This window comes from Condylura cristata, unplaced genomic scaffold (genome assembly GCF_000260355.1).
Source record: "Condylura cristata isolate star-nosed mole 26May11 unplaced genomic scaffold, ConCri1.0 scaffold00034, whole genome shotgun sequence".
Classification (NCBI taxonomy): domain Eukaryota; kingdom Metazoa; phylum Chordata; class Mammalia; order Eulipotyphla; family Talpidae; genus Condylura; species Condylura cristata.
In genome coordinates, this window is record NW_004567135.1 from 10955924 (window position 1) to 10974756 (window position 18833).

The 18833-nt window shown below is 54.9% G+C and overlaps 1 protein-coding gene across 1 annotated transcript in view; it reads right to left on the reverse strand.

The window, feature by feature from the left end:
* The window catches only part of LOC101633443 (maestro heat-like repeat-containing protein family member 1), a 56311-nt gene that overhangs the window by 7085 nt on the left and 30393 nt on the right, over window positions 1-18833 (reverse strand). Inside the window, exons 13-29 of the mRNA XM_012732320.1 lie at window positions 17785-17944; window positions 17258-17310; window positions 16644-16748; window positions 14327-14443; window positions 11493-11615; window positions 10994-11146; window positions 10195-10317; window positions 9830-9909; window positions 8483-8618; window positions 6809-6898; window positions 6203-6307; window positions 4446-4581; window positions 3889-3986; window positions 3236-3385; window positions 1340-1494; window positions 947-1082; window positions 153-346 (exon numbers count right to left, since the gene is read on the reverse strand). Coding sequence (XP_012587774.1) covers window positions 153-346; window positions 947-1082; window positions 1340-1494; window positions 3236-3385; window positions 3889-3986; window positions 4446-4581; window positions 6203-6307; window positions 6809-6898; window positions 8483-8618; window positions 9830-9909; window positions 10195-10317; window positions 10994-11146; window positions 11493-11615; window positions 14327-14443; window positions 16644-16748; window positions 17258-17310; window positions 17785-17944 — 2114 coding nt within the window. The remainder of the gene's footprint in view (window positions 1-152; window positions 347-946; window positions 1083-1339; window positions 1495-3235; window positions 3386-3888; window positions 3987-4445; window positions 4582-6202; window positions 6308-6808; window positions 6899-8482; window positions 8619-9829; window positions 9910-10194; window positions 10318-10993; window positions 11147-11492; window positions 11616-14326; window positions 14444-16643; window positions 16749-17257; window positions 17311-17784; window positions 17945-18833) is intronic.

Genomic DNA, 18833 nt, shown 5'->3' on the forward strand with positions numbered 1-18833 from the left:
CCCCACACCCCAGCCACATTGCCCCCAACACCCCAGCCACGTCCCCCCTCCACTCTTCCTCATCAGCGCCCCTCAGAGATCAGCATGCAGTCGTCCAGGGCTCTCTGGAATTGACCTGCTTCACTCTCCCCTCGCTCTGGGGTCAGGCCTACCTGGTGGGGTCGTAGGCCTTGTTCTTACTGCCCAGGTACCCCTCCTTTGCGTACACCACCATCTTCTGGGGAGTATCTTGTTCAATCACCCAGTGCAAATGGTACAGCACAGCCAGCAACAGCCGGGGGTAGAGTTCCCGGATCGCCTCCTGGCACAGGGACCCCGAGAGCATCTCACACAAGGCGCATGCCACCTGGGGGCGGGGTACAGTGAAAGTGAGAAAACAGAATTGACCAGATGGGGGTGAAACATAAAAAGCGGCCCCAGGACCGGCACAGAGCTCCACCCTGCCCTTGCAATCACTGCCCAAGGGGCACAGCCACTGGACTCAGGCTCCAAGCAGCACCCACGACTGAAAATGAGGGTCCGTATCTATGCATCACCTGTGCTCTCTCTGCACCCCTAACGTTAAAGACAAAAAGAGAACTAACCCTAAATTTTCAGCAGATGATGGTTTGGGGTACCTTCCTGTGCATCCCTAATTCTGGCCACCCAAACCCCTCCAACGCCCCCACCTGACACCCCGAGCCCTAGAAAAATGAGCGCCAGTGCCTGCTGCAGCACTCGGCCTGAGGTCAGTTCTCCGGCCTCTGAAGTCGGGGTGAGCCCGCCCTCTGCAGCTTTCAGCTCTCGGACACACCGAGGGGGAGCGAAAGTGCTTACAGAGGCCCAGTCAGAGCCCCCTTGACTTCTCCCTGCCGCTGCTCCTGCCCTCCCAGGGCCCTCTGATGGTGCAGCTCTGCTCCCAGCCCGGCGGCACGTGGCCCGGCCCCCACTCCTCGCGGGTGCTGACCGCCACCGGCTGGACGTCCAGCTCCGAGGCTTCCTCCCTGGGGTGCAGCTTCTCCAGGATGCTGATGAGCAGCAGCAGGACGCTGATGGTGCTTTCCCGCAGGGTGCCAAACGCCTTCCACACGCTCAGGTTGGTTCTGCAGGACCCAGAGACAGCCGCATCATGGGCCCTGGTGACAGGACCCTGCTCGGGGGCTCGTGTGGTCTTGGGCCAGCCCTCGGGGTCTGGCGGGAAGGAGGCCAAAGAGGACTTGGCCAAAGAACAGAGATGACAGCTGACGGGTGTCAAAGGGAAGGCACCTGTGGGCAGCCGTGTGTAGGTGGGCGGGAGGCATGAGGGGGCGCATGGGGAGAGGGGGAGCAAGGCGGTGGTGGGGAGCAGGCGGGGAGGGACCTGTTCCACGGCAGGGGCTTGCTGAGCAGCATGGATACCACGGTGAGGGTGTTGCTGCTGGCCAGCCAGCACATGGCCTGCAGGGTCTCCTCCTTGGTGCTGGGCTCCAGCTGCGAGTTGAGCCTACTGAGGATGCCGTCCATGACTTCCTCAATCTGCGGGCAGGGCAGAAACCTCAGAGTCGCCTCAGGGGCAGCGGCATTGGGAGTGGTGCAGGGCGAGGGAAAGTCACTCGAAGTCCAAGTCCGTGCGGCCTAGAGGGGCTAGGCAGACAGGTGCAGGCCCATCCGTGGCCTCTTAGTTTAAAACCAGGTTCAGGGCCCTCCCTGGTGGCGCAGCGGGTTAAAGCGCAGCACTGAGAAGCTAAAGCCACTTCCGCATGAGTTCGATTCCCGCCTGCCCCAGAGGTGACCCACAGGGCCCGGCAGACCTCTCCTGACCCGCCCGCTGCTCCCCTCAGCAGTGTGCTTCCTCTATCTGCCTGTTCTGTTCCCCGCTCTGTCTCTGGTGAAGCCTCTCACCGCCCCTGAGCCTCTGGCCTGTACCCCAGTTCTGTATGCAAATAATAAATAAATCTTTAAAAAAAAAAAAACCAGGTTCAGAGTGGGGCTGCGTTGTCCGGACACAGTCTGGTGCAAGCACGGGTGGAGTGACAGGGGCTGTGGCTTGGGGCCTCCATTGTCCCGCTAATCAAGCCACACTGTCTGTAGCCCCTATTCTCACCAACTTTTCTGCTAATCCTTACAAGTAAGGTTTTCTAGCTGATCTTGCCATCTGGCCGTGAAGCCAACTTGCTGTGTTCAGCAGGGAATGGCTCCCCAGTACGCGCCTCAGACAGGACTCTCGCCCCGGGCAGAGCGCACCAGGCCTGCCTGCCTGCCCTGTAGCCTGACCAGCAGGAGCTCTGGGCACCGAGACAAGAGCCCCAAAACAAGGGGGCAGGGGGTTCCACACTTCAGGAGTGCTTTCTTAGCTTCCAACCCTCCTTCCCATCCGCAACTCCCCAAATTCAAGGAACTTCATTGTCATCTCACCAGTTACTCTAAGGTACCTGGGGTGCCAGACAGGAGATCAACAGGGGCCACAAAAGGAACCCCAGGTGCTGGTGCCCACGTCAGCCACCTACTCTGCCTGTCCGCAGAGCAAACTCCAGGGAGGGGTTCCCAGGTGACTCAAGAGGAGGAGAGATGTGGAAACCTGGGAGACGAGGCAGCTGCCACCCGCGGGACTGGGGGACCCGGGCTCTGGGCGTGCAGACAGGGGGCTCTCCTCTCTTCTCCCACTGCTGACATGGGAGGCTTGGGGGCCCCTTTCACTTAACATATCCAGGACACGCTCAGAAGCTTCCTTACACTTTTGGTATTGAGGCCAGACAAAGCATGTAATTGAGTAAAGACCCTGGGTGTCAGGTGTCAAAGAAAGCAGGGTCCCCTGCTTTCCAAGCCCCCGGGACTCCCTTTCCAAGGTTTGTTTGTTGTCATTTTGTGAAATGAAACATGTGGATTTTTATGCAAACTTTCCTGTGTCTATGCTAGCACGAAAGAAAACGTATTAAAGGATCAGTGTTCACCTACAAGCTCTCTCTTTGCAATCCTTACCCCTCAGGGAGGTCTACGCTTCCCCCCCCCCCCCTTCCCCAAGCAGGTTCTCCCAACGTGCCTCTGGCCACCAGCCCTCCGGCTGCCTCAGCCCCAGATCAGGGCCCTCACCCCTCAAAGAGGAGCTGTACACTATGAGCTCAGGGTCACGGACACTGGTGGGACGACAGAGAAACCCTGGCACAATCCAGCACCTTAGAGGGGTGTGGGTTAAGGCCTCAGGGATTAGAGGCCCCCTGGGGAGTGGGGAGCGCTCAGGTTCGCCACCTGCAGGGCAGATCTGGGCATCTGTACACACCTTCATCACGTCTTTGCCCCGCTCTTTCAGGACCGCGCTCATCAGCTGGGCCACAGCCAGAGACACCTTGGCCCTGCTGTCGGTCAGGCCCTCTAGGGCCGTCAGCACCAGATTGGTGACCTGGGCCTTGGTGAAGTACTCTGCAAATGCCTGCAACAGGGTGGGGTCCGACCAGGCCGAATGAGCCCACCCACCTTCCTGGCTAGGACAGAGGAGGGGGAGGGAGCGTCTCTCGGAGCACAAGAAACTTCTGTCCTCAGCCTGTCCAAAGGGCACTTTCAGGAGAGCCTAGGGACAGGAGGGGTAACACTGGCCCCAGCTGCAATGGAGGGCTCAGAGGTCAGAGGCTACAGAGGCAGAGCCCTGGGCCAGGAGGGCGAGGACTAAGAGCCCAACTACCATCTTTTGGGGCTGGTGCACACTGGCCCCACAGCGTCACTGGCGGAAGCCTAGCGGAAGCCATGCTTCTGGTGAGACTGGTAGCCGGAGGACGGGAACCCTGCCCCCCAGGGGCAGCACATGGCAGGGACATTTGAAGCTCACATCGAGTAATGGAATGGGAACCCAGGGCGGAAAGAGAGCCCCACCCCAGGAGTCTACAGCCTTGGGGACCAGAGGCCCGCTCTCCCGCTGGGCCCGGCCTGCTCCCGCACCTTGGCAATCTCAAAGGTGCTGTTGAAGAACACGTTGGCACTGTAGATGCCACTCTTGCCCTCTTCTTCCCACAAGCCCTCCTTCTTCCTTCCCAAGTCTGAAACGAAGACACCCAGCCCCGCTCCTCAGACACTGTGTCTAACCTAAGGGACCCTCACTCAGCTCCTTAGGTTCCCCTTTGCTCTCTGAGGGGGACCTGGCCTAGCCCATCACCACCTGCACTAAGCCAGCCTGGCGGGTCAGCAGAGGGGGCTCGGGGAGGGGCTGCTGGGAGTGGTGGGTGCTCAGGGCAGAGGAACCTGTCTCAGAGAGAGGCCCCCGTCAGACTATTACTCTCAGCAGGGAGGAGGAAGGAATTCTAAGGCACTGTTTCCCGGACAGGGGTCTTGTCGCAAGCGGGTATCTGTGGATGTCTGGGGGCAGGTTCCACAGTGGGAGTGATGTAGTTGGGTCATTTCTTGTCTCTCGCTCTTCTGGACCAGCATGTGGGGGCCTGGCTGGGCCAGAGCTGAGAGGCCCGAACTGGGGGGTGGGGTGACGAGGAAGCTCTCCATACGCTTTTGCCGCAAGAGGATACAGTAGAGGTTGTAGACAGCCTGGGCAGACAGGAAGCAGATGTTTTCCACGGGGTCTTGGCAGCGCATGGCCAGCAGCCGCACCAGGCGTCCCAGTCGGGAGAACTCAATTTTCTTCTGGGGAGAGTTCAAAGTCACAAGTTAGCACCTGAGCTGAGTTGTGACATGAAAATTATCAGGAGGAAGGAATGTGTGTGCCAGAGATACTTGGAGTGAGACCGATGAGAGAAACCGGAACTGGGCAGCTAAGCTGTGACTGCAAAGGGCATTTAGTATCACAGTTCTGGAAAGTTCTTACACTAATCCCCTTCTGTGTCCTGACATTTCACTCCTCCTTCAAGCTTAGTTCAAACGTCTCCTCTTCCAGGAAGCTTTCTCTAACTCCCTCCCTTGATAGCATTTGTGGGTTTTTTAAAGCATATTTATTTATGCAGACAAGAGCTGGGGTACAGGCCAGAAGTGTGGGGTGAGAGGATTCACCAGAGACAGAGTGGGGAGCAGAACAGGCAGGTCTACTGAAATACACTGCTGAGGGGACCAGTGGGTGGGACAGGAGAGGTCTGCTTCGCCAGGTGGGTCAGCTCCCTGGCTGGCCAGAGATAGCTTGATAGCGCTGTCTTTAACCCCTGCACTGCCAGGGAGGCCCAGCGTTTGTGTTTTGACCCTGTATTCCCACTACATTTGGTTGGTAATTCATGATCACTTTTTTAAGTCTGTTCTATGCATGCCCCTCTCCTCAATGGACTCTAAGATCTTTGAAGACAGGGAGCTGTCATGGTCATCTATGTATGTATCCGTGATGTCCCCTATTATCCTCTGTAACATCTGACATGAGGTCTGGCACAAGGGAAATATCCAATACCTACTTGCTGAGACAAACAGAATCAATCTGAACTTAGGGGATGGAATTAAACTGGGGGATGGAGAAAAAGACTAAACAGAGGATGTCAAAGGAAAAAGGAGTCTTCCCTGGTGGCTTAACGTTGAGTCAGGAACATGCCAGCACGTCCCCAGAGACATGCTGAGCGACGAGCTGTGAGCAGGTTTGCAAGGTAAGACTCTGCTCACTGAGAGCAGATTTATTAGCAGCAGTCGACAAGCATAAATGATTATGTGACGATGGCAGGGGAGCAGGGCCCAGGGAGACAAAGGGTGATCAGGAGGGAGCAAGAGGGATGTGTCGGCCACGTAGACATTTGGTGTCATTTCTGAGCTACTCCCAGACCACGGCCACGCAATCAGTCAACGGCTACCTAGCGTCCCCGGCTGCCTCGTGGTTTGCGCCACTGTCTCAAGGCAGTCACGTGGGAGAGCCTTGTCCAGTTCTTTCCCACACAGGTGCACAGAGCGGTCACAGCACAGGTGCAGAGGCCACAAGTGGTAGAAAGGCCACAGCTTAGGGGTTCAGTGATGGCCCCCCATGAGACAGCCTGCATTCAACCCCCAGCCCCCAGGGTGACCCACATGGCGCGGCAGACCTCTCCTGACCCATCCACTGCTCCCCTCAGCAATGTATTTCAGTAGATCAACCTGTTCTGCTCCCCACTCTGTCTCTGGTGAAGCCTCTCACTGCCTCTGCACCTCTGGACTGTCCCCCAGTTCTGTATGCACAAATAAAGAAATCTTAAAAAAAAAAAAAAGAGGCACAAGTGAAAACAGAGGGCAGAGCTAGGGACTACGTAGGTAATGATGACTTTGGGGGCGGCAGGAAGAAGGGTGACCAGGCAGATTCCCTTACATCAAAGTCCTTCAGTTTTGCAATGTAGCCAAGAATACAGGCTGTGCACCACATGGCCCGCTCCCGCTCGTGGTCCCTCTGGGAATTCATCCACGTGTCCAGAAGCTAGAGGAAGGAGAGTCGAAAGGAGGGGTCTCTGCAGCTGTAGCCCTGGGCCTAAGAAGGTAACCTTGAGCCTTGTGCAAAGTACCAGGCCAAGACTTCTGGGAACAGGAATTCTTTTCCCCAGAGGCAGAGTCTATGTGACACCAGAAAGCTTCACTCCTCCAGCTCCCAATCTTGCCTTTCTGTGCGTGCTAGGAACCTCGGCGTCTCCTTGCAGCTCTACAGCAGTGGTTCTCGAGTTCTACTGACCTACTTGTTCCCAGGGGCCAATAGAGCCCAGGGCTCCCCCTCCCTTCTCTTCCCATTTTTCTGTAAAAAAGAAGTTGGTGATAACAAGGCAGAAACTGTTGCCACAGAATCCAGGGTGAATTGTCTATCAACCAACTTGAGAAATAAAATTGGAGATGATGCCTATTTGAAACACAAGGCACGGCAGTCTCACCACCAGTAAAGTCTGGGGCCAAAATGCCACGATCCAAAGCCACAGGACCCACCACTAACCTCCAGGCAGTGCTGGGTCCGCGTGGGCATCTCGATAATCAGCGCCTCCATCATCTTTCGGAGCGCTTGCAGGGTCTCCTTGAACATATTCTGAGGGGAGAGAGGGACTCAAAAGACCGGCAGGTGCTCAGTCCCACCACGCTCACAGCTCTGCTCCGCATGCCCTCTCTCCCCGCCTTCCTTGAGCAACCCTGCCCCAGACGTTCCCGTACATTTCACGTGCCACTTCTCCACTATGACCCTGAATGACTCCTCTGTGGTTTTCACCAGGCAAGAATGTCTGCCTGGCATACGGTTGGTCCTAATGGATTAGGAGTCCCCTGATGACTCAGCCGCCCTCTGCACCTTATCACCTCTCCCTAAGCCAAGCGTCTTCGGAGGCTCTGACGAGGTGGCAGCCAGGCTGAAGCTGGCCAGTGCCAGGGAAGGCGGAGGACTGGCTGGCAGGGAGCAGAATAGCTGATTCACAAACGCCAGGAGGGTGGGTTTGTGCTTCTAGCCTTCTAGTGAACTAAGTGACCCTGTCCTAGGCCATATTAACCTGTAAAGGAAGTAGGTGATCTGCCTAGAAGGCTCTAGGGAGCTGGCTTCCTGCTGGGGGAAGCAAAGCAACATTTGTGGCCAACTGAGCTCAGCAAAAGTGACAAGGGAGGAAGAGGAAAGGCAACTGTCACCGTCAACCTACCTCCAGAGCAAGACCACCCTCCCCAGGACACTGGGATGCCCGGGCTGCTCCCATAGGCGGTGACCTGTCAGAAAGCTGTCCTCACACTGCTTAGAGCTATACCATGGAAGGCTTGATATAAAGAAAACTGGCCCTCCCTGGTGGCGCAGCGGGTTAAAGCACAGCACTGAGAAGCTAAAGCCACTTCAGGATGAGTTCAATCCCCGCCTGCCCCGGAGGTGACCACATGGCGCAGTAGACCTCTCCTGACCGGTCCGCTGCTCCCCTCAGCAGTGTACTTCCTCGATCTGCCTGTTCTGCTCCCCACTCTGTCTCTGGTGAAGCCTCTCACTGCCCCTGAGGCTCTGACCTGTACCCCAGTTCTGTATGTACAAATAAATAAATCTTTTTTAAAAATTAAATTAAAAAAAAAAAAAGAAAACCAAACCAACTCAGGAACCAGTAGAAAACTTGATTTTGAAAAATTCTTATGAATATCCACAAAGAATGGCAAGCAGCTGTGGCATCAATGAAACCACCAGCAGCAATCAAGAGAAAGGGGCCATCAGAGAACATGTAAAGTCCCGAGGACGCAAGCGCAGAGATGCAAGCTAGAAAATCAGATTTCTCTCCCTTCCCTCCAGAAAACACTGTTGGCAACAGATATCTTGCTCTGGGACTCACTGACTTGTTGACCCTTCAGTGAGAGGGCTGTCAGTGAGCCATGTGTGAACCTGGCCCCGGCTCTCAACAGGAGAGCCACTAAAAGGCAGGGATGGAGTGTCCACCGTTGGGCCAGAGTATTTACCAGAGGGCCGTCCAAACGCATCCCCAAGGGGCAGGCGAACCTCCTCCGGAAGGTCCAGTCCTACACTAGAGAGCCTCCTTCCAAGGATTTTGTTTTTATTAAAGAAAGCAGAAAATCCTTATATAAAACCATGAAACCTCCACTTCTCTTTCTTTTGTAAATGAAAAGTAAAAACTAAGAGACACATCAAGGAGTGAGTTACCACATTGAACTGGGACTCCAGGGAGCCAGACTCCTCCTTCTGCAAGGACTCTACAGGCGGCAGGCAGAGCACACTCTTGAAGCATATTCGAAGCAGGTCTGACTTTTCTTCCACATCAATGAGGGGCCTGAGCATCCTAAGACCCGGGCAAGCAGAAGTGTAAGAAGCAGAGGGTGGTGAGCAGGAGTAACAGTTGAGGAAAGGCACAGAGAGACAGGTGGGGAGACAAAGGGGCTGGTGGCAGCAAGACAGGAAGAGACAGGCCTCCCTGTGGTGGGGGTACAGTCTCAGCGCCATCAGGCTACCACCAGATGCTGTGGCACGAGTTCCATCCCCGCCAGGGAGATGGCCCACAGGGCGCGGCAGACCTCTCCTGACCCGCCCGCTGCTCCCCTCAGCAGTGGACTTCGTTGATCTGCCTGTTCTGCTCCCCACTCTGCCTCTGGCCCGTACTCCAGTTCTTGTATGCATAGATAAATAAAATAAATCTTTACAATAAGTAAGATACAAAAACAACCCAAATGCCCCAAAATAAATGACTAGGTCAAGAAGATGTGGTATTTATATACACCAGGAATACTATTCAGCAATCAAAAAAAAAAAAAGATAAACTTATGCCTTTTGCAGCAACCTAGATGGAGCTGGCAGGGATGGTGCTCAGTGAAAGAAGCCAGAAGGAAAAGGAAAAATACCAGATGGGTTCACTCATAGGAGGAGTTTGGTGGAACCAAAAAGGGATCAGGGAAAAAATAACAATTACAAAAACAAAGTTAGCAGACAACTATAAATCAGAGACATGCTGCAAGAGCGGGAAGGTCTCTAGAGGACTCAAGACAGGAGAGAGAAGAACACAAGAGACTCCGGTGACGGTTCGTGCGGAAGCGGGTGGTGGGAATTTCACGGGGACTACAAGCGTACACTGTACCGAAACGGATGATGATCCAAAATGTGTGTGTGCACATATATAAGAAAAAGAGTCTAGGAGAAAAGATTAGGAAAAGAGGACGAGGAAACAGCAAGAGGCGGCAAAATGACCGAGGAAGAGGGGAGAGGGCAGGCCCGGGGGAAGGGGGCCGTATTTGGGGCCGGGTCTCCTCTGGGGGGCAGCTGTAAGGGACTGGGTGCCGGGACAGCTGGGCACAGCCAGGCGCCTGCGTGGAAGCAACAGCAGGCACTGGGAGACGGGAATGGCACTCGCTTCCAGGCCCTGGGAAATGCCACCCCCAAACTCTTGGCACAGGAAGTGGCGGACATTGGCCACCCCATCTGTGTGCTTGGGGCCCCTATGCTGAAAGTCAGCGTGGGGCAGGAGCCCGGAGCGGGGAGCTGAGACGGGGGGCGCTGTACCCGAAGTCAGTGATGATGTTCATGGCCTTCTGCCTGATGAAGCTGGAGACGGCGGTCATCGGCTCCTCTTTGATGAGCTCCTGAGGGCCATGAGCATACTTTTCTGGCCCTCCTCCCCCCCAACCCCCACCCCTGGCATATTCATGGGAAGCGGGGCCTAACACCCCACAGGCTGTCAGTCTCTGGGGAAGCCCTCTCCTTCTGCAGGAGACCCACACAGCCTTGAGGATGGGAAGGGGGCACTAAGGTGGGAGGAGGACTGGCACTCTCCGGGCTGAGCATGTGGCTGCCACCCACCTCCTCCCCTCCCCGGCCCCCCCCCCAACCTCAGCACTGGCTCCCACGTCCCCCTGAGCACCGCTTACCACCATGAAGGCTACAATGTCTGGCTTGTGGGGAAACTCGAATTGGAAGGCCATGGGGTAGCTGCTCAGGTTGTTTGTCAGCACGGTCAGGGCGTCCAGGTAGTCCAGCTTCAGATTCATGTCCTGTACCAACCAGCGTGCTCAGGGGCTGCACAGGACGGACCTGGGGCCGTGGGAAGAACCTGGGCGGGAGCTCGGCCTCCTCTAACGTGCCCAAGGCTGAAGCTTGCCTCTCCCCTCCAGGGGCAACGCAGGACACGGAGGTCCAGGGCATCCCTACATGTAGCAGGGGCCCCCACCGCCCACGACTCCTACGTTAGAACAGGCCTAGCGTCCTGGTCTCTCAGGGCAGCTTTCCAGGGCAAAAGGTCTCCCAAAGGCTGTCTAGTGGTGGCAGATGGTCGCAGAGTAGGAAGGGCATCTCCCGACCCGGGGTGTGGGGGGGTGGGGGGAGGCGCACGCCCTGGGCAGACCGCAGAGGCCGGGAAGAGGTTCAGGGATCCCTCTTCCCCCCACGAATGCCCCCTCCTCTAGCACGTTAGGCAGTTCAGGTACTACTCATCCCCTGGCCCAAGAGGGCTGGCGAAGAGCCCAGGGGCACATTACAGAGCGCACAGGGACACTTTCCAACAGACCCGAGATGACTGTGGTCTCCCCCTCAGACCGGTCTGAGTCTCAGAGTAGCAGCATGACGCAGAAGGACAGAACCTCGGGAGAGGGAGTGACCGCCCGCACCCCATCCCGAGGCCCCTCCCAGGCCTGCCATCTTCTCTTGGGAGGGAGGAGAAGGCAGAAGCACCTTCTCCACGATGCAGTTGTAGTAGTGCAGCGGGATCAAGGTCAGGATGGCGTCCATGTGGTGGTAGATCACTGTCTTGCTCGCAGAGATGATCTTGCTGTAGCATAAGTAGAGGGTCCTGCACACCAGCCCCCACTCCCTCTGCTGATGTTCCTGCGGGGGGAAGGGGAAACTTGCCTTCTCTTCACCTTATCCTACTTACCTGACGAGGAAATGGATGTCCAGAAGGGAAAAGATGACCCAAAGGACTTGAAAGGGAAGACGAGGCCGAAGAGGGGAGCGGCTGGAAGGGCAGAACTATGAGGTAAGGGCAAAGCCTGAAGCAGGGATTCACGGGGCAGCGAAAGGGAGGGGTGCTCCAACTTCCCACAGCCGATCAGAGCCAAAGAGAAGGGCTTATGGGTGAGTCACAGGCCTCAGAGAAACGGGGAGGCTGGGGGTGGGGTGCATTAGAAGGCTTCGCGTGGGGGCTGGCAGAGCCCACCAGGAATGCCATCACCTTCGGCATCTGGAGGATGTACGAGGAGTCCTGGTCCGTGAGTACTGTACAGTACACTTGCAGTTGGTCCAGAACCACCTTCATGTGTCTCGTGGCCACGATACTGACCGCCACAGCGATGCCCTGGAAGCGGGACAGCCTCAGCCCTGGGCCACAGCTCCGGAGGCCAAGTGTCAGCCACCTCCCTGGCCCCAGGGGTTTAGAGAGAAGGAGGAGAGGAAAGGGAAAGAAAAGAAACGGGAGGGAAATTAGATTTCCCGGGCTTGAACTGTTTACAATCCGGGTGGAGAACCAGACATTCTTGGAGAGGTAAGAAGTAAATTAGCCAAGATTAGGAATCAGATTTGCACAATCTGGGGATTATCAAATCCCAGGTTGCAGGTAGAAAATTTGCATATGCATTAGGAACCCCGAAGGGTTGCTCTGAGGAGGGGACTGAGGAAACGAAGAAACATGAAGCTTATTATCACGATCAATCTGAGAAGAGCTGGAGACCTACAGGCAGCACCAATGTTTCTAGAGGGCAGGAAACTGCAGTAACTGAACAAGGAGGGCAGGTGGAAAGGTGAGCTGTCTAGGGTTGGGGGCAGAGAGGAGTGATCCTGAGTGTGTCATGCAGAGCTCAGGGCAGGACAACTAACTAGAAATGTCCCTGGCGGGGGCATCTGAGAGCCCGGGCTGACGACCTAGTGGGAAACTTGGGGACGCCATCATTTTCAGCAGGATCAGTCCTTTAACCTAAAGCCCTCTGCCTCGTGCAAAGCCCTGTGGACTGAGGGTGAGCCCAGCCTCTTCTGAGAGCTTACCTAACAAGGATAACGGGGCGCAGAGCTACAGCAATGCCCAATGCAGAGACGCAGTGCCAGTGTTTGCTGACCTGCTCATGTGTGTAAGAGAAGCTGCCACTGAGACGGCGGAAAAGAAGGCGGAGTGGGGGAAGCTGGGGACGTGGCGGTGGCTCCAGGACACAAGCCCTCAAGAATGGAGGAGGAGTTAGGGGGACTCTTAGAATGTTGGCCTCCACGTGAGGAAGGGAGTACTTTGCTCAGTTAGAAGGCAAGATCTAGTCGGACATCACAGAGGCGTGTGATCTGTCCCTCTCTTGTGCCTCCCTCAACCACAGGCTTCTACTCATCAGCCTCCCCCAGAACCCCCTTCATCACCACCATCACCACCACCACCGTCACCACCACCACCACCGTCACCATCACCATCACCACCGTCACCACTACTGTCATCAATCACCACCACCGTCACCACCACCGTCACCACCACCGTCACCGCCACCACCAACCCCACTATCAGTCACATCACAGAATACTAACACCACCCTTAAACATTTTCTCTTTGATCCTCGCACTAGCACTGTGAGCTGTCATCATCCCTCTCATGGTACAGGCAGAGTAAATCCAATGGCTTCCAGATCTGGGCACCCAGCCAGCTCTGAGCCCCGATTTTTCTGGCTACCACACGTTTCCACCTGGCGATCAGGTGTGCCCCACCCTTTCTGGTCAAAAACTATGAACACGCCATCTCTCTCCCCCCATTGTCCCGAGCTTCTGGTCTACCATTACCCTGCCACCGGCCAGAGGCCGGAGAACCACCCTGGACACCTCGCTGCCTCTCATCTTGCCCCGTGTCCAGGGCATCCCCGGCACTGACAGAAGCTCGCGTATCCTTCCCTGTAAGGCGCTCTGTGTTCCAGTCCAAGCAGACCCCTCCCTGTTTTTCGACACACCCCTAAAGTTCTTGCTCCTGAGTCTCGGCTTGGAATGTGACGTCAGAGGGGAGAGGGGCTTCGTGCCTGTGCCCGCACCAGCCCCCAGCCCAGGCACCCAGTGTGTGCCTCAGAGCAAGCACAGCTCTAGGAAGTGTCAGCTGCTTTCTCCCCCTGGCCTGGCCTCCCCAGGGGGACGGTTGGCAGCCTGGGAGCAGGCCGTCAGGGTGACGGATGCTCTGAGAATCTGGCGGGGAGGGGCAGCAGGGGCTGGGGCCTGAGCGCTGGCACCAGGAAGGACTCCGGGTGGGCATCGTGTCGCAGGCCTCAGTGTCATCACACAGAACTCCCGCCCGACACACAGACTTCTGTGGGGCTCCTGCCCGCCCCAAGCACGAGTCCTGAGGAAATATGAGACGGCCCAAATATGAGGGGCATTCCACACAGTAAGTGGTCTGGAAAGCAAAAAAGGTCACGTTCTGGAAAGATAAAGGCTGAAACAGATAAAGGCGCCAGGTCAAAGGAGAGTAAGGACTGAACTGACTGGCAAACACCGTGTGGTTCCGGACCAGATCCCAGAACACAGAACAAAAACTTTCTTTTGCTGAAGAGCATGACTGAAAACCTTCAAATGCGGCTAAGCAAGGAAAGAGCACTACAGCGACATTCATTTCCTCATTTGGATCATTGTTATTGCTCCGCGAGAACGATTTAGTGGTAAATGAAAATCATGAAATTTTCACAAAACGAGAGAGAGAGAGAATAGGAAAAGGTTAACATTTGGGGAACCTGGGGAAAGAATACTCTAAGGTATTCTTGGGTGTTTGTAACTTTTCGGTAAGTGTGAAGTTATTAAAATGTTAGAAACTGCCCTAGAAGGGAGTGATCGTAGGCTCCTTTTAGAGAAGGAAACCTGAGACTTGGAAACACAAGGAGCGAAGGTGATTCCCAGCCCCTGTCGCCAGGCCCAGACTTCCAGCTACCTTGCCTCCCCCGCTCTGAAAACTAAAGTGTTCCCCACCCTCCGCTGTCCAAGACCCTAGCAAGGGTATAAATGACCGGACTTCAATAGCGATGACCTCTTCTTCACGTCCTTTACTGGGGCCCTCCATCTCACCTCCCGCTCCTCCAGGTCCTCGTGAGTAGTCTGGAGCAAGGAGGAGAGCATGATTTGCACCAGTTTCTTGTCAGTTGAGGTCCACAGGGAGAAGCCGAAGAATTTATATAGGAAAGTCTAGGAGAGGTGGGAAGGTGGGAGAGAGGGGCTTGGGGCTTGTGTAGGCTGGAGTGTGGCTGGGGAACAGCCATTCTCAGGCTAGCTGCAGAAATGTACACCCCTGCCCAGAACTCCCCCCCACACACACACACACACACTGCTTGCTCTCTGGGGACAGCAAGCTAAGGCTTTCATCCCACAACAGTGACACAGAGGCTGGTTTCTAATTTCTAGGCTTCTCAGGGCAGGGATCACCCTCTCGGAACTTTTCCTGACCCACAAACTTCTCACTTCCAGCTACGAATTAAAAACAGGTCTAAAAATTTGCAAAATGTTCAAATCAAGATTGCATAATTGAAAAAGTACTTTTATATAATCTTGGTCTCTCCTGCCTCTGAATTTCATTGGCCTTTATTCTTGCTTACTAAGCATGGCCCTGTCTACCTTGAAACACCCACATTTCTGTACTCTCCTACCTCAGGATGTCTGCATTTCCTGCATTGTCTGTTGGGAACAATGATGCCCTGACTCTGTAAAACGTCTTAGCTCCATAGTCTCTTCTTTGAGATCCTGGCTCGCGAGCCTTCCCTGACCTCCTAAGAGCCTCTCCAGCACACCTTCCTATTTCTTTCCGTCAGCCTCATCTCCATGCACTGCCCATATGTACATGTCTGGCCAGCTCAGCTCCTGCTCGCCCAACCTCGCATCTCCAAGGAGATCAGACTCTGCTGACAGTGCCTGGCACAGGAGGGAAGCAAACAGGATACACCAGCTGTTCCTTGACAGTCTCACCTGGTTTCCATTCACCTCTGAAAAGCCCCTCCCCATGGGCACCTTTGCCCCTCTAGCAGGTGAGATGCCAGCTCATAGGAACCCTCCACACTGGCTTCTCTGAGGTCTCCTTTCTGGAGTTACCTCCTCTGGCTTCCCTCCCCGCTCCACACCAGCCCTGGAAGTCTGGAGCCAGAGAGGCAGACAGGTGGCTGGCGGGGCGTGGGCATGAAAGCCCCTCACACATACACTCGTCTTCACAGGGAGTGAGCTCTGCAGTGCAGTGGGCCCAGATGGAACAGGCCTCTTGCTTGACCTCTTCCCTCCCTCAGTCGGCTTCCTTCCTGGCTCTGCTCTATCTTGGCTTCTCCAGAGCGCGCCCCGCCTTGCTAATTCCTTGACAAGACCCCTGACCTCGGACTCAGCTATCTGCTCTAAGGCACCAGCTTCTCCAGCCCATGCAAGGCCACACCTTGCTGATGCGCTCACACCTCTGCCGCATGACCTACCTTCCCAGTTTGCCCAGGACGCTGAATGTTCGCTGCTAAAGCCAAGCTCACCGGTGGGTTACCTCTGACAAAACCTCTCTGTCCAGCCCCACGGGACAAGCTGTTCCCCAACTCCAGGGCAGGTCCCCACCCCACCACCTATCACTGGGATTCCATTTCCATAACCGGTCTTGGAAGTGAGACCTGTTTCCTGGAGACAACCGCCCTCACCGCCCAAAGCATCCAGCAACTGTTGCTCAGTGGCAGGAAAACAGACTAGAATCAAGAAAGGAGTGTTCAGGTCCCAGTTTTAATTTGCTTAGGACACTTCCTAAGCAAGCTGCTTCTCTGCCTGTGAGGTGGGACAACTACAGGACCATTTTGTTTAGCCTGCACTTGCACAGAACCCTTGTTGGGGCCTCACCAGTCTCCCGTCACCTAGAGGTCATTTTTGCCACTTCCCAAAAGAGGTGACTGCAATCTCCTGTGGACCAAGACGCTGGGCCCACATGACCCCAGAGGGCACAAAGACTCCAGGGCGGAGCCCACTGCAGGCCTGAGGCTGGAGGAAACCAGCCTGGACTGTCTTGCTCAGCTGTGTGTCTCCAGTACCAAGCAGGCGCCCTCAAAGGGTCCTTGAATCTACTTGTTAAATGTGACTCTAAGTTCACTAATCTTCCCTCTGCACCCAGCACAGCTTTGCTGTTACGGAAGAGTTTCTATAATAACAACAGACAGCAAAGTCCTGCACGGAACCTAAAACAATGAGCAGATGTTGGGTATCTGTGCTGTTCCTGGGTGACCACCAGTTCCTTCCCCCTCACATCCCAGAGCCCAAGAACTCTGGCTCACCCCTGTGCGAGGCCTGCATGGCCTGTGCATGTCCATAGCCATCCCCCCCAGGCTCCTCCACCCTCAACCACCCCCTCTTGAGACCACACACACATACACAACCACACCTTCTCGTGAGCCTCGCTGAAATAATTAATCCTCTTCAAGATGACGCTGATGAGGTACTTCAGCCACTTGTCATCATTCATGGCCACCAGTGATCTACTTGAAAACTGAGAGGAAGGGAGAAGAGGACCACGAAAAACAGTGGCTTTTCTGCCCCATGGGAGTGGGGTCAAAAAGAAGCCAGAGACAGGGGGCATGGTCTGTAAACATGGAAAAGAGCTCAGAAGCGGGTAGGCGCTGACACACCCGGAGGGGGTTCGTTAGGACTAGAGAATGAGAGATGGGTCAGCTCTTCCCCACACTCCCCTAAATCTCAGCAATACGGGAGGCATTCCCATTTTACAGATGAAGAAGCTGAGGCCTACAAAGGCTAGATAGCTTGTCCGAAGACACAATCCCCCTTCACACAAACCCCCTCAGGTAGGGCCTTCAGAGTAGGAGGGGGGCTTAGAATATAATCAAAGACTTTGACTCAGGACCAGGAGGCCAGGGGGCCTCAGAAAGATGCTCCCACGAGCAGAATAGCTCTTGAGCAGGAAAGGATCATGGCCTCCGTCTCCGGGAGTTCTGGAGCATCTTGGAGCAAGGAAAGAGGGCAAGTGTGGAGGGTGCTCACCTTGAGCAGCCACTTCTCCCACTTCTCCTGAATCAGGGTCTTCTCATTGTGGTCTAGAAAAGGGGAGAGCATGGAGACCCACCGACCAGGAGGAGAAAGAACCAACACCTGAACACCACAGCAGGGGCTGTGTGCCCGTCAGCTCCTTTCATTCTCCAAGGTAACAGTGACCCTACAAGGTAACTGCCCCTCGCTTCACAGGTGTGCCAGGAGATGGGTCACTTCCCAAGGACCAGCACACAGTTGGTCAGCGTCAAAGCAAGGATACAAACCTGGGTCGTCTGGTTCCTCTCCCCTGATCCTCCACCCACATAGAAGGGGCAGGGTTGATCTGGGGGCTCTGGCGCCCCAGAACTCTGAATGGAGGATCTGCTCATTGCCGGCATGGTCCCCATAAGCTGACCCATCAAAACGGCCTCCCAGAGGGGCAGGGACGCTGGTCCCTCCTCTGGCCGGGACTCAGTCTCCTCTGGAGTCCGCCCTGCTGCCACATGTCCCTTGCTGCGCCCTCCCAACCAACCCCTCACCATCCAGGAACTCCACCATCTTAGGGATCTCTTGCTTCCACAGCTGGCCCACATCTGAGTTGATAATGGGGTGCAGCGAGGTGATAGGATGCAGGGCATGAAGTAGCTTTAGGGCACTTACACCAATGTCCTTTTCTTTGTAGGGCTTTAGGGAAAGCATCTGAGAAACAAGAGAAGCAAATAGGATGCAGAGGAGGATTTAAAGGGTGAGAAGAAAATTACAACAAAACTATAAAGTGAACTAAAGCTTAGCCTTCCCACTGTTTTTTGTTTTTTAATTATAATAGCTTATTTTTACATCATTTTTGTGTCTTTTTCCATCTCAGTAGTAACCCCGTGGGCTTCCCATCACCAATTTACCCGTGTGCCATCACCATAGTCCCATGCACTCCCCTCCCCACCTGCCCATTTTTGATCCCATTCCCCCTCCACCCCCGTAAAATGTCTCCGGTATATAGTTGTTCATTATTATTTCCCCCCCGGTCCTTTGTGAACCTGCTATGACAGAAACCATCTGGTATTTTTCTTATTCTTTCTGGCTCCATCCATGTTGCTGCAAAAGGCATGAGCTTATCTTTTTGATTGCTGAGTAATATTCCATTGTGTATACGTACCACATCTTCTTAATTCTCCCCTCTGTTTTTTACCTGCTGAATCCCTTACATGATCTCCAAGATGCTCAAGAAGTGTCACCTCCTCTGTAGCCTTCCTTAACACTCATCGACTATGTCAACCCATTGTTCTCTTAAGATCCCACTGTGCCCTATGCATTCCTCTATTAGCCATTCATCACCCTATTCCAGTGCTTACCTCCCCCACTAACACAGTGAACACCTCTCTAACAAGTCTGTACCTTGTCTCTCCAAGTATTTTTAATACCTAGCACACATAATGTCTAGACAAATAGAGAAAATCAAAATATACTTGCCAAGAAAATGCGATCCAGAGACTTGCCCAAAGTCAAGGGAAAGAAACTCACAATAAGGCCACACAGGGGGCAGGTCAGGCCTTCCCCATCCCCAAATCCAGACCCCACCATGTGCTGCCAG